At 36.0% G+C, this 15,541-nt stretch overlaps 1 protein-coding gene and 1 pseudogene across 3 annotated transcripts in view; one reads left to right on the top strand and one right to left on the bottom strand.

Annotated features, from left to right (window-relative positions):
• Positions 1–15,250, top strand: part of TAOK1 (TAO kinase 1) — a 145,881-nt gene extending 130,631 nt beyond the window's left edge. For 2 of the 3 annotated variants that reach the window (XM_023530556.1, XM_023530557.1), the window contains one exon: positions 6,118–15,250. In XM_023530556.1, coding sequence (XP_023386324.1) covers positions 6,118–6,579 — 462 coding nt within the window. In that variant the 3' untranslated portion in view covers positions 6,580–15,250. The remainder of the gene's footprint in view (positions 1–6,117) is intronic. The other variant, XM_011359929.2, reaches the window with a different exon arrangement.
• On the bottom strand, positions 5,362–5,480 carry LOC111739485 (annotated as a pseudogene).
• Positions 15,251–15,541: the final 291 nt, after the last annotated feature.

The following is a 15,541-nucleotide window of genomic DNA, read 5'->3' as shown; positions in this document are numbered from 1 at the left end:
AGTTGAAGTAATGCTAGTGGCTATATTAATATGGTACATTGGTTTGTTTTCCTATTTTACTATTTTTAATGTGGTTACTTTGATAATGGGAAATGCAAAAGATTATTTAGTATTAATAATAAAAGAACAATAGGTTTATAAATCTATAGTGCTTTGAGTTGCTACTTGATTTTTAGGGCTAATGTTTACATTTCAAATGAAGTACATGACTATAAAGCAGTTTAGAGTCAGTTGGCACCTACCAAGGCTATATACCTTCTCTACAAAAAGCTTGAAAACTTTTAACAGCTATATATTTTCTGCACTTTGTGCTTCTTGTACAGATAAGAAACAGTTATTTGAAAATAAGGGGAGGTAGAACCAGAGTGAACATTGTTTCTAGATGAAAAATAATTTTGTTTGAAGATTGTTGTAAGCCTCCAAATGAACCAGTTGTTCTTTTAGGTTGAGACACCAACAAAGTAAGCCTCTCTTGACTCATATGAGGTCTTTTTATAACTCTTCTCATACTTCATTCACATTAAAATTTCAGCAAGATGACAGCATAACTATAAATGTTAAATTCCATGTGAATTTTATACATTAAAAAGTGGCAGAATTTCCAAAGTATAAATGGACTTTTTTTGTGTTATCATTTCATTTAATGTTCTCTCAATATTTCATTTAGTATCAACATCATGGTTGAGAGTTTTGAAGTAAGAATTGATCATTGGAATATCTTATAGGACCTTTCTTCGTGGAATTGAATATATTCACACAAAAATACCACATTTAATTTCAAAAAATAGTTTGAGAGAGTCTCTCAAAAGTCTTACAGTAACTCATCTACCCAATGAAAACATCTTTTTAATTTGCAATAAAAGTAACCTGTTTTAAAAGAAATGAGAATTAATGTAGGCTATCATAAATCTTAGTTTTTATTTTTATTTCATTGAAAACTTTTCTGAGTTTTTTAAAAGACAAAACTAAATCAAATGAAATTGAAGCGGTATTTACTGGATAAAAGATTGAGAAGCATTAATATGCTTAATATTTTTATCATGAATTTTCTTCAAATATGCAAGGCATTTAGATTATTACATGCTCTGTACATTCCCATCATTTATTAGATCCCTCAAATTAAAATAAATGCTTTTGATGGATGGATATTTGAAATTTTTACATATAAAATATTTAGAAGAAAAAGTTGAAGTTCTTTGAATCCATAGAGAGATGTAAATCTAATTCTATACGAATTGAGTATTTTATGTATAGCTATTAAGAGTGGAAAAATTATTTTACAAAAATAATCACTTTTCTAAACTTGGTAAATATAAAGAAATAAATAAACATTCAAATGTCTTTAATTTCACCACTCAGAAATCATCACAGTTAACAATTTGATTTCTTTCCCTCAGAAGAAGCCTTCACATTTAAGCTGTTCTTCAACCTTCATATAAAATGCCCTCTCTAAACCTTTGTAACACTTTAGTATTTAGAACTTTGAATAATTTTCAAACTTTTATTACTGAAGTCCATTCTAGCCTATTTGTAATTCCCCCAAACACTTATTTTATCACTTTTCCATGCCTTTACATATTCCCTCTGATGAAAATACCTTTCCGTCCCCTTGTTTTCCTGGTAAACAAGTCTAGTCTCTACCACCTCTTGAGAAGATTTCTTTGTCCTACTCTCTGTTCAGTATAGAGTGGATCACTCTATCCCTTTGTATTTCTGCTATACCTTATAAATCTTTTATTATATCTTATATTCTATTGCAGTTTTTTATTTGCATGTGTTTCCCATGCTGATCTGTTTTTTTTTTTTTTAAGGGCACTTTTTAAAACTTAGAAACTAAATATATTTGTTGAGCCAGATTTCTGTAGAAAGCAATCACAGTTGGCTTAAGTCCTCAAATATCTTGAAACCTGATTATTTACTGCTCCTGTACAAATTCTCTTTATTTCCTTTTTTAAAAAAACTTTATTATAGAAATTTTCAAACATACGCAAAAGTAGGCGGAATTAGTACAATGAAATCCCTAAGTGCTCATCACCTAGCTTTCACAGTTATCAATATTTTGCTAATTTTTTCTTATCTATTTCCCTGTTTCACATGCACACAACTTATCAAAGGTGCACGAGTTAGGGGGCAGTGTATGGGGTACTTTAAAGCAAATCCCAGCATAGCATTATTTTACTTCTAAATATAGATAAAGACTTGTTAACCATAATTCCACTATGATATCTAACAAAATTATAAATTCTTAATATTTTCTGATACTCAGTCCATGTCTAAATTTCCCCTTTTATCTCAAAAAAATGTTTTGATCTTCAAGTTGGTTCATTTGGATTGGGGCCCTAACAAGATCCAGATGTTTGCTTAATTGTCTTTTAGTCCATACCAGATCCCACTCACCCCCCTTTTTAAAATTGTGGATTTGATCATTTGCTCTGTAGGAATTCTCACATTCTGGATTTGGCTGATCGCGTCCTCATGTCATTTAATGTATTCTTCTCTCCTTCATATTTCCTGTAAACTGGTAAATAGATTTAGATGCATGATTATATTTAGATTCTATTTTTTTTTTCAATTTTGTAAGGAATTTTTATAAGGTTTACTATGTACTTCCTTTTGTATCATTGTCCCACTTTTTAAATTTTATTCTAATTAGTTTCAAGTAAATAGTACATTGGTTAGACATCTATATAGTTCATAAAACGATCTCCCTAATTGCTCCCTCCCTCCCCTGACCCTTCACCTAGCCAACATATTAATGCTAACTGCATTCCCTATGCTGTGCTCCCCATCCCCATGACCATCCATCAGCTACTAATTTGTACTTCTTTAACCCTTCACCCCATTCTCCCAGACCCCCATCCCCCTTCCCTCTGTCCATCACCAAATTGTCCACTATATTTGCGAGCCTATTTTTGATTAGTTTGTTCTTTTCCTTAGATTCTGCATATAAGTGAAATCATATAGTGTTTATCTTTCTCTGTCTGACTTAAATACCTTCTAGGTCCATCAAAGCAATATCTTTTTCCATCCCCTTCCTTTTAGTCTATGCATGTCTTTTAATCTGAAGTGAGTCTCTTGTAGGCAGCACATAGGGGTTTTGTTTTCTTATCCGTTCATCCACTCTATCTTTTAGTTGAGCACTTAATTATTTTCCATTTGAGGTACTTATTGATAGGAATGTAGTTGTTACCATTCCTTATTCCTGTTTTTGATACATGTTTTTTCTTCTTGAAGAAGTCCCTCCAATATTTCCTGTCATACTAGCTTGTTGATGATAAGTTCCTTTTGCTTATTTTTGTCTGGGAAGCTCTTTATCTGTCCTTCAACTCTAAATGATAGCATTACTGGATAAAGTATTCTTGTTTATAGATCCTGGATCTTTATCACGTTGAATATTTTGTGCCAAGCCCTTCTGTCCTGCATAGTTTCTTTTGAGAAATCAGCTGCCAGTCTTATGGATGCTCCCTTGTAGATAACTAACTGCTTTTCTCTTGCTGCTTTTAAGATATTTTTCTTTGTATTTAACCTTTGGCATTTTAATTATGATGTGTCTTGATGTGGGCCTCTTTGGATCCCTGGTTTTTGGGGTTCTCTGAGCTTCCTAGGGTTGTATGTCCATTTCCGTGACTAGGTTAGGGAAGTTTTCCATCATTATTTCTTCAAATAGCTGTTCAACATCTTGTTTTCCTTCAGGTACACCAATCAGATGGATATTTTGACCTTTAATAGTGTCCCATATGCTCCTTAAATTATTTTTATAGTCTTGGCATCTTTTTTTTTGCCATTCTGATTGAGTGTCCTTGGCTTTCCCCTCCTCTAGATAGGTCATTTGATCCTCTTCTTTATTCACTTTGTTTATTCCTTTGTTTATTTCATTTAATATACTTCTCATCTCAGATAATGTATTCTTCATTTCAGACTCGTTCTCTTTTATAATTTCCATTTCTATTTTTATGTTTTTTATATTTGTTAAAGTTCTCACTGAATTTATCTACACTTTCCAAAAGTTCATTGAGCATCTTTATAACCAGTGTTTTGAACCTTGCATTTGTTAGATTACTTGATTCCGTTATTTCTGGATCTCTGTTCCATGCACTCATATGGTTTCTGATTCTTTGTCTTCCCATTTTGGCTGCCTTTTTGTGTGTTTCTATGTACTAAGCAAAGCTCCTAAGTCTCCCAGTCTTATTAATGTGGATTTGTGAAGTAGGTATCCAGTGGCACAGTCCTGAGAGGGGTTCAGCTGCAGGCCAAATTTAACCCAAGCCTCTTCCCCTCCAGGGCCACCTGTTAAGATTCAGCAAGCAATCCACAGATGCTGTGCTTATAGTTGCCTCAAAAGACCACACCAGAAACTAAAGCCAGCTGCCTCCAGTGTGAGTCTAGGCGCTGCTCAGCAAGGAGCACCTGACTCACTTAGGATATACCTGGATGTGGTTTGTGGGGGGGTGGGCATGAGTTGGGGGAGGTGGAGTTTCAGAGAATCCCCTGGGTAGAGCGACCTCTGTTATCTAGTTTAATGACATCTGGGCTATGGCCATGCTGTGTCAGGTGCACAGCATGGCCATAGCCCAGATGTCATTAAACTGGGAGGGTTCAACAGAGAACAATGGATACCGCCGGCACTTCTGTACAGAGCAAGTCTCGCCTTGGCCCTCAACTCTGACAATGTCTCCCTGTAAGTCCCTGGTGCCCTCTGTGCGCAGCCAAATCGGCACTGGTACTCAGAGCAAGCGGGTCCGTCCGTCACCACGAAAATCCGCTCACAGAGGTGGCCCCTTTAAGAGGTGGCTGCCGCTACTGCAGCCTCCATCTCATTCAGCTGCTCGAGACCCGGCAGCCCCATGTCCTTGCCACGTCCTAACTTCTGCCGTTGCAGGGTGATTTCTTGGATTTCTCCCTAGTTGTATGGCTTGTTCATCTAGATCCCAGGAGATTTTTTCTTGCTCTTTGCTCCTTGTTTCCATCACAACTTTGATTTGGTCATCAGAGGAATGAACAGAGCCTCTTTGATCTACACCATTTCTTTTTCTCTTCCAAGATTGTCCCACTTTTAAGTGATGTATTGATCACTGGGTTCAGGTACAGTCAGTCTGATCATTCATAAAAAGGTTCTCCATCAACTTTTTTTTTCATTGTTGACTTTAGTGTGGTTTTGTAACATTTTTAAAAAAGTATATACAGTCAGCTATATTTATTCGTAATACCTTCCAGTTTTCCAGAACTGATTATGATGGCTACCCAACTACTAATTTGTAGGTATATAGCGTCTCCTAACTCCTTTAGGCGAGGCATCCCTTGGTTGACTTCAAAAATTGCAAGGACCTTGTCAGCTTACAATCCCTAATTTTTTAATTTTTACACCCACAGCACCTGTTCTTCCTAGGTGGTCTCCCATCCAAGTACTAACCAGGCCCGACGCTGCTTAGCTTCTGAGATCAGACAGGATCGGGCTTGTTCAGGGTGACCTGGCCGTAGACAAGTCTACTAACTCTTTAATGAAAACTTTATAGTATTTGTTTTTTTGTTCGTTTGTCACTTAAGGTTTTGGTTCATCTGGACTATGGTATATGATAGGATTCCATTTTTATTTCCAGTTGGCTGGCCAATTGTGCCTGTGTTATTTGTTTAAAAATCCATCTTTTCCCCCATTGAATTGCTTTTGTCCTGCATTAAAAACCTACAAACTGAGATCTGCCTCTATTTCTATTTCACTAATTGTCTATTCCTACACCATCACCATATTAATTTTATTAGAATGATATCACGGTATGTCTGATAAGGCTGGTTTCCCCTTGCCCATTTTCTTTTTCTTTCAACTTTTTACCTAATGGATTTAGTAGCTACCGATGATAAGTGCCTCGATTTATTATTTTAATAGGGGTTATTACTTTTGCTTTTAAAGGCTTGACGTTACACATTTTAGAAATATAAATTATGTATGATTCCTACAGTATATCTCTTTGATTTTTAAATGTACATCCAAATAGCCAGAGTGAACTTCTTTATGATTCACTTCAAACCTGAGTAGTAATTATTGCTTCCTTAGTTTATAGATTTTTAAAAATAAGTCAGCTTTCTTTTTGCTTCATCCCTCCCACCCCCAATCCCCAACAGATTGAAGAAGAGATGTTGGCTTTGCAGAATGAACGCACAGAAAGAATACGAAGCCTGCTGGAGCGTCAAGCCAGAGAAATTGAAGCTTTTGACTCTGAAAGTATGAGACTAGGTTTTAGTAACATGGTCCTTTCTAACCTCTCCCCTGAGGCATTCAGCCATAGCTACCCAGGAGCTTCTGGTTGGTCTCACAATCCTACTGGGGGTCCAGGACCTCACTGGGGTCATCCCATGGGTGGCCCACCACAAGCTTGGGGCCATCCAATGCAAGGTGGACCCCAGCCATGGGGTCACCCCTCAGGGCCAATGCAAGGGGTACCCCGAGGTAGCAGTATGGGAGTCCGCAATAGCCCTCAGGCTCTGAGGCGGACAGCTTCTGGGGGACGGACGGAGCAGGGCATGAGCAGAAGCACGAGTGTCACTTCACAAATATCCAATGGGTCACACATGTCTTATACATAACTTAATAATTGAAAGTGGCAATTCCGCTGGAGCTGTCTGCCAAAAGAAACTGCCTACAGACATCGTCACAGCAGCCTCCTCACTTGGGTACTACAGTGTGGAAGCTGAGTGCATATGGTATATTTTATTCATTTTTGTAAAGCGTTCTGTTTTGTGTTTACTAATTGGGATGTCATAGTATCTGGCTGCCGGGTTTTGTTTGGGGTTTTTTTTTTGTTTGTTTAATCTTTTGATAGAAATTATGAAAAGGGGAATCCTGAAAGCTGCAAAAACAGAATGCAGCAAAGTGGTTTGAGTCGTCACTTTTGGGCAACTGTATCCTAAGAAGTTTGTGAAAAGATCTAAAGCCTTTCTCCATATCCCCAATTCTTATGAGCCACTCACAGCAGGCAGCATATGCTGAAACAAGTTATTATGGAAACACACTTGTATCCCCAATGTATTTTCTTTATTAAATTGGTCTGACTTCTCAGCCTCATTTGGAGTAAAAAAAGTGGAAATCCATGAACACTAAAGGATTGCATTGACTTTTTCAGAGTAGAAAACAACTTAGTTCTTTTTCTGAATGCTGCATAGGTGTATCAGTGACTTTTTTTTTTTTTTTGGCCATTCAATTGTGCCTTCTTTGTGGCATGGTGAGATGGAGGTGCTTAAAGAGATCACCAGTGGTGTAGGAATTACATCAACAAACCTGTGAGCCTTCAAAGGAGAAGACCAGAGGGTGAGAGAGGTCCCTGAAAGTTCATATGGTACGGTATGTGCAGCAGCAGAGAGAGGAGATGAAGCTTGTATGTCCTGACGTTTTGTTGCTTATACTGTGATAGTTCATCCTAGCTAAGCTCTATAACTCCCAAGACCCAAACAGTACTTTTACTTTGTACAAAAAAGACATATAGCCAATACAAATCAAATGCCAAAGGTATTTGAATGATGCCATATTTGTAAACTACTATCTATTGGAATTCTCATCACACTACATAGACAGTAATCTGATTACCCCGTTTTGGCTTATGCGATTTCCTGTTTACAAGTAGAATAGCCAATTATTTAAATGTTTAGTTGCCACAGTGAACCAGGAATCACTGAGCCAATGACTACCAGCTGCTGACTAACCTCATCACCACTGTAGATTTTGGTGCATGTGCAGGTCGTCGTCTTTTTTTTTTTTTTTATTGCTGTTTTTGTTGCTGTAGTACTTTACAAACTTCTAGTTCCTTGAGACTTAGTGACCATTTGGCATCATGTTAACATCATACAGTAGGAAACACCACTTCCAGAAGTCTCTAGCCCCAGTGCTAAATTACTACTGAAAAGGAACTAGCAAGTTTGGCAAATTAAAAAAGAAAAAGTAAAGTAAGTTATAGTGGTCAGGGAATCTCTTGACAAAAGCTAACATTTTTTTCCAGAGAGGGGCATGTTTTGTTTTGCTTTGCTTTGCTTTTTGTTTTGTCTTGTTTTGCAATGAAGGAATTTTGCAATGCTGAAAGATGTTACTTGGTATTCCAATGCCAGTGTGGAAATTTAGTTGAAGGTGGTTAGGGAGCTATGAGTACTTGAAGGAGAAAAAAAATGTTCTTTCCAGTGACACACCAGAGTTTCTTACAAGTTAATTGTCCTGCCCCCTCCCCAGTTGTCTTGAAGAACTCTTGCTTTTAACTCTGGATCCTACTTTTCATATAGTTTGAGGGGCTCCAAGTTAGAATTCTTTAAATCTCTCTTAGACCAGACTGATGCACAAACAGTAATTTATCACTGTTGAAATCTTGGTTTTCTCAACCAAATTTAAGTCTTCCCCAGGTATATCAGTCCAATCTCCATGAATCTTCCCTTTCAGGAGTTTCTAGCATTCATTTAAAGGTAACTGGAAGAAAAATATTTTAACATAAATATTTTTTAAACTGATAACACAGTAGAATTCATACATAATTTTAGGCAGTGTTTCAGGTAGCACTCTGACACATTGTCCTCTTGGCTATGCTTGAGATCACCAGTTTTTAGTTGAACATGGCATGTATTTGTCATATCTAATGAAAGGAGCTTTTAATTTTCTCAGTTTTTTGTTTTGTTTTTTTTTTTTTTGCATTCAAATATTATACAATATTTTAAACAAATTGAGATATCTACCTATTTGGAGGAAAATGATAGAAGAGAGCTTGTTAGCCCCTCTGTACTGGAGGGGTGACCTAGGGAAGCAGATCAGTTTTGTATACAAACCTCTTTAAAATCCAAAGTATTACCAATGATACATGTTAAAGTCCACTTGTGAACTTAAATTAGTCAAACTGAGTTACTGAGTTCATGCAGAACATATGTACTCGCAAAATCGGGACTGAATACTGACGCCAAATGTCTTATCTGGTAGGACTTTGTATCTGATTTACTTGTGTGGCAACCAGTTTTACATGTAGTTCATGAGTATACATGGTTTATTCCATTAAATTTTAATTAAAATATATACAGTTTGTAAAAATGATTCAAATTAATTGGTTTGTGTGTGTTTATAAAATCTCACTTCTGAGGAATCTCATACATTTTAGGAATCATCAAAGAGTAAAGCTTGTAGCAGGAAAATTTGAAAGGTTTTGAGAGATCCTCAAGAAAGAAGCAGGCACTTTCTGAATCAGTGCGCAAATGTCAGCATTTGATCAAATTAATACTACCTCCTCCCCAAGTGTTTGTGTTCACCCGATATACATGTATTTAAGAAAATTAAAAGTGTGGGAAATTTGTCCAGCGTATCAGAAAGTCGTAAATGCTATATCTGGTATCCAGAGCTTGGCAGTAAAAAATTTATTGTGTTTACTGTCTCTCCCTTTCTTTAGTTAGCATTTTTAAAATGCAAAACCCCATATCTTGAAATATATTATTCCTAATTGGTTCCCCTTCCTTTTGCACATATTTTTTCCTCCCTTTATTTTAATTTCAGCTCTAACACTAGATTATAGTTTCTTCGTTATATAGATAATGTTAGCTGGAAAGTATGTTTATATTATTTTTATTCAGAGCTGCCATTCTTTTTAGTCATTTCTATGCCTAGAGGCGAATAGCCCTGCATTTGATGCCACACCCACAAGTATAATATACTTGGTACTCTGGGCCAAGGATTTATTTGTAAATTGAACTCTTTAGCATAGTCATGATGATTTTCAGCTGCCCAGACATCAGGTAAACACCGTTCAGTACACTAAAGGAACTGTCTTTGACACCCTTCCACTCCACCTACTCACCCCCTTTTCAAAAATCAAAAACTCTGTGAGTGTCTTTCAGACCATAAGACAGACTTTAGTAACTTTCTACTTCTTTAAGTGCTAAATGTCTGGCATTTTAAACTTTTATAGAATACATTGTGTTAGACACTGGAATAATACTGTTTATTTTCACCTGTGAAAAATGACTTTATTGTACTTGAAACACCTCCTTTGCATTTTCTCCATTTGTGCCATTCACTAGTGGAAATAAATTGTATTATACCATGATCTACTGGCTTTTTAAAACTGTGTTAAATATGCACATTTTTGGTATAGCTGTTATCATTTGTATGTATATATTGTATATACATATGCGTGTCTGTATGTATGTACAGATAGATGGATATAACTCATACTGTACATTTCCATCAGGGCACTTAGGATTCTGTTATTTTGTTATTTCAATCCTCAGTTAAGGCAAGTATGCATGTGTTTAAGAAAGTAATCTGGGTTGATATTTATGAGAACATGGTCATTAGATGGAGTCTTTTCTTTTTTTAATCCCCTCTTAGCACTTGTGTGGGTGGAAAGAAAGTTAAGTAAAATGTGGAACCATAAATTGCAATGCAGTAAAATAGTGCTGGTGAAGGAGCCAGTTTCTATGGGTTTACGTCATGATGCAATGAAAGATAAGTGATGCAGAGAGAAGTGAACCATGGAAATTAAAAGCACTGGTGGTGATTCCTCTGCAAAGATGATAAAAACCAGTAAATCACACAAACTTCATGTGCACTCATACATATTTCTTAATAATAATTATTATTAATTTTGCTAAACCAAAACAGCCAAGAAAAGAATTACTGCTAAAGCATCTAAGGTTCTACAAATTGTAAAATGAACAGGAAATGGCCACTGGGAGAGAAGGATATGGTATTGGCATGGGGCTTTCTCCCTTTAGCTGCCTCTTCTTGCTTGGTAATAGTAAGGTTTTTTGTGCACCTTCCACTCCTTCTGAGCCGCTACTATTCAAGCAGAGATTTGGCCCAACACAGCTACCCTTTCCTAGGACGTTTATATGGTCCTGTTTTGTCCCATACTTACAATGTGAAGTGACTAGTGCATATTCAAGTCAGAAAATAATATATTTAAGGTATATAAGTGTGAATCTCCTATAATGATGGAAGAAGAGGTTCTTGTTTCTTAGATAGAAAACAGCCTTTTCTAAGGAACAAAACCAAAACCTGGCTGTCATCTTTGAGCTGCTTACCAAAATACAGATCATTATTCAAGAAGAACAGATTCTCTTTTGTTTTCCTTCATCTAACATGATAGTGCCCCCAACTAGGTTGTAGCATTGCCATTGAAAAGGCACTCACTCTTAGTTGTTAAGAACTGGACATTTCCCATCCTCAGATTCCTTAAAGATGGAAGAGTGTGCTGTACACTTAGCAGACTTGCCTCTTGTATGCAAGGACTACTGATTGAAGTCTGTTTTGCTGTGTGTCTGGTTATGTTGTCTGCACTTTTATGAAATCACTACAGTAGATCTACATTGGAATAACTAATGAAATAAGTTTTAAACACTGTCTAGAAAAAGAAAGTGAAGCTGAGAACTCTTCCTTTATTGTGCATTTTTATTTTCTACTGAATTCCGATAGCCCCCTTTAAAGTCACGTTGAATAATTTTCCCCTCATTTATATTCAGACTTCCAAATTTTCACCCATGCAAGGGAAGAGAACCCATTTGGCCTAATGGTAGCCTTCAGGTTATAAGAAATATATAAATTAGTATGCACCTTATCTGCCTGTTGTGGGTTTCTTAAACTTGCACTTCCTTCTCACCTACCCTAAAGTAGATACCCTTTAAAGAAAATGAAGGCAGAGAATTAAAACTGGGGAGCCATTTACTATGTCACCAGCACTGTTAACTGTTTTCCCAGCAATCGTAACTTTTTGAAGTTTCAGAGATTTTTGTGTGTGTATGTGTATATGTAGCTGTGTTGGATTTGTTTTGTTTTTAAATATACAAGAGATTCTTCTTTGCATAGAGAAAAAGGTTAATCTTTTCTGAAACAAGATACCCACTGGATATACTAATCTGAACATCTATAGGTAGTTTGCCATGAAAAAGTGGAGAGAAGATGAGACTTCTGAATGAATGAAAGGGTATCTCAATGCCCAATAATTTCCCCCAAAGTACGGGTAATTTCAACCTGCACAGTTTCCTTTTCACTCATAGTTTTTAGCAATTGTGAGTGAAAATTCATGTAATTATCTGTAAATATGTAGCTAACAAATTGACCTAGTTTCTGTATTTTTGTTTGTTTTTGTACTAAAGTTTATAAGTATGTGCCAGCTAGAGAGGAGTTGCTGTCATTGCTGGTTGTGGTCCTAGCATCTAACCCTGAAACTGTCCTAGATGGCATTTTTAGAATTAATGCTTAATGTTGTTAAACAGGGAAATGATGTTTAATCATTGGTCAGATTTAAAATCTTTCGAAGTGAAGTCATTTAATATAATGATTACATGTCCTCAATCATAAATGAGGTAGGGAGCCTCCTTCCCCCAGTGGCCATGTTTACAGAAGTGTGTTTTGTTGATAAAGTGCAAGAGTTTTAATATTCATGTAAATTATGCAGGTAACATTATGGCTTGGAACTGTTTATTGGGCGCTCTAGCTGAATTTTCAAATGAAATGAACTATTCGTATTGTTGGCACATTGATCCCATTTCTGGAGCATTTTTCCTATTTCGAAAAATACCTATATTCTTTTGTCATTATCCCCACTTAACTTTTTTCCGATATGCCTTGTAACCTAAGATCGTTAAATCTGATGAACATAGACAAGGGAAATGCATTTTTAAAAATCCATGAACCCTCATTTGTATGCTTTCAGTACTTGGGTTAAATGTTTCTATGGCAACTCTGAGGTCAGTGGAGTTTACGAATTAGATACGAATGTTAATGAAAAGTGTGTACTCTGCTTTTGCACGGCTTGGCTTAGCATCAGAGGTATATTAGGGCCACTTGAAAGCATGAAGGCCAGTTGTACGGGAACAGGTTTCTCTCAGTGGCACATTTTGCTTTTCCTGAGCCCTCAAATACGTTGCCTCAGCATGAACATTATTGATACTATAAATTGCACATGGTCATGGAGTGAGTTGTGTGATTAAAAAGATGTAACTGCTTAATGTTTGCAGATTCTGGCTGATCCATGTGACTGGCGCATATCAAACACACAGGGAGTGGGGGGGGTGGTACTGGAACCCTTTTAACTCCTTTTTTTTGTCATAGACAAGTATAGTTAGTTTCAGATATTGGCTGCCCCTGGTATGTTGCCAGACAGCTCTTTTTTGGCGTCCATTCCAAATGTGCTTCCTTGCATTTCATATCACATAATACCACTCCTCCCCAACATTTTATGTGTTATACTTTTTATTCCACATTAAATGGGAATCGTGCCTACTTAGAGTGTCCCTCCAATTAATTACATACACGTGTCCTAAAATAATCCAAGCCAGAGATACAAGGTGGGAAATTTAAAAAAAAAAAAAAAAAAAAAAACAAAGTCCACTTGAGGCCAGTAATTTATCAGACAAGGTATTTTATCACATTATCTTGACACTTGATATATGAGCCTATTAAGAGTTGCAGGTGGTTTCATAGAGCAAAATCCAAGTGAAAGGGATATTTGGGGTTTCTATTAGGAGATAATTTTGTTCTTATTTTACCTTTCCTTTTATGATCCTTCTCTGCGAGGTTAGACTAGGTTAATTTTCCAAATTAATTTTATTTTGTCTTTTATCTTTTAGAGAAATTTTTACAAAAGCGATGGTCTGATGTAAATAACATTTTTAAGTATAGTGCACATAACTTCCCCAGATTATTCCAACCTGATAATTTGTAAATGCTTTAGAGTTTTTTAAATTAACAGTTGTGTTGCTAAATCCTATTTATGTAAGTCTGCTGAAATTTTTAACCCATTTAAAACTTAAGACAAACATTTAAATAATGGATGGGTTACACTGAGTTATTAAGCTTTCAGAACCCCCTTGTTTTAGTATATGAAAAATATAGCCTAATGCGCATTAATGAGGTTGGAGAGACTATGAGAAATATGTATAGTGTATATTTTAAAACAGCTTTGCTTGTATTGTGAAGATTTAAAAACAAACTTGAGATTTTTAACGTAATTATTAACACAGTTTTAACATAAGTTATCCCACTGGGTTTAAGAGCATCTTGAATGTATAATCCTTTTTTTGTAACCCAGGTCGGTTTCTGCTTTTACCAGTCATACAAACATTTTATTTATGTTTTTAGTTTTATATACTAATTTCCCTTTGTTTTCCTCAACCAGCATGATTTTTTTTGCACATGTAGAAATTTTTAAAAAGAAAACTTAATACATCATTTTCTCCAGGTTTTCTTCACTTCTCCCTTCCTTTCCACTAACTCCTTACCTTAAAGGCCATATCGCTCCATTTGCATTATTTGTGCAAATGCCAGGGTTGGTTTTTATTTTTATTTTTGCTATTTACTTAAAAAAACGAAAATGCTTCAGTCAATTGCTTTTTTATTTAAAAAAAGAAAAAAAAGAAAAAAAGCTGTAACCTTATCATTTCTGAGTAGACCATTGAGAGATGAATGCACACCTGTAATAGCCCAAGACCAGCTTTGGTGGCTAAAGGGAATGTTTTAACTAAGCAAGAGTTTCTTTTCTAAAAGTGGTATATATTTATTCACAATCTCTTTAAGCTATTCCCACAAGTCAGGGGTCCAGATAAAATGAGGGTTATCAGCTAACTGATATGTTATCATTGAGGTTCATCAATGAATTTGTACATTTCTAGTTCCCTTTGGTGAAGGGAAAATGATGATTTTGCAAGACCTAGATTTTGGCTTGGTTTCTTGCCTCCTTTTTTGGCAGCCTTCATCTTCTCATCTCCTAAAGCCCTTGAGCCTGTAGGGTTTTTGTAGTGGACAGAGGGCTTGTGGTCTTTTAAAACTAGGACTGACTTTTTGGTGAGCAATTATCCTGTTGAAAGTGATGTTCTGCCACTTTACCGATGACTAAGTTTAAATACACACAGTCCTCTCAATTTTCGGACCAAACAAACGCCCACAGTGGAGGCTTACCAAGGGTTGCAATGAGGAAGAAGCCTCTCCCTCACTGTCAGCACCAGCTGGTAAAGGTGACTGTACAGATGTGCATTTTCCTTTTGGTAGACATGGTCCACAGCTCTAACTGGTAAGGCTTATTGTACAGTATATTGTCAGTATTCTTCTGGTTCAACATACCTTATAGTTCATATATAACCTGTATTAATTGTATAGATTGTGCATTTAAAGCTGTTACCAAGTTGTCAGAACATAAGAGCGAAAACAAGGTTACATGTAATATTTTGTTTGTAAGTATCCTTTGTATCATAGCAAAGGAAATGTTTAAAAAATCAACTGTAATAAAGTAATTTTAGTACACAGAGTGTCTGCTCAGTTTTTTTAAGCAATTTTATTCTCATAAAGATAAAATATATTTCAATTCAGTGACTATTGGATAATTACTGAATCTCATGTACCGTGCTGGATGTTAGGCTTATAAAAATGAATACGATTATGGGTAAGAATGAAACTCTGATATAGACATAAACCCTCTAGTCTAATTTCCTCAAATTCTATTTGCCCAGAGAGTGAAGTGGCCTATTGGTGTGTGGGTGTGAGATGATTCTTTAGGTTCTAACAGTTTGATGCAGGTCCTTAAGTTTCATATTG

This window comes from Pteropus vampyrus, unplaced genomic scaffold (assembly GCF_000151845.1).
Source record: "Pteropus vampyrus isolate Shadow unplaced genomic scaffold, Pvam_2.0 Scaffold50, whole genome shotgun sequence".
In the NCBI taxonomy this organism is placed as follows: domain Eukaryota; kingdom Metazoa; phylum Chordata; class Mammalia; order Chiroptera; family Pteropodidae; genus Pteropus; species Pteropus vampyrus.
The sequence above is the reverse complement of the archived record's forward strand: the minus strand, read 5'-3'. Positions and strand labels throughout refer to the sequence as shown.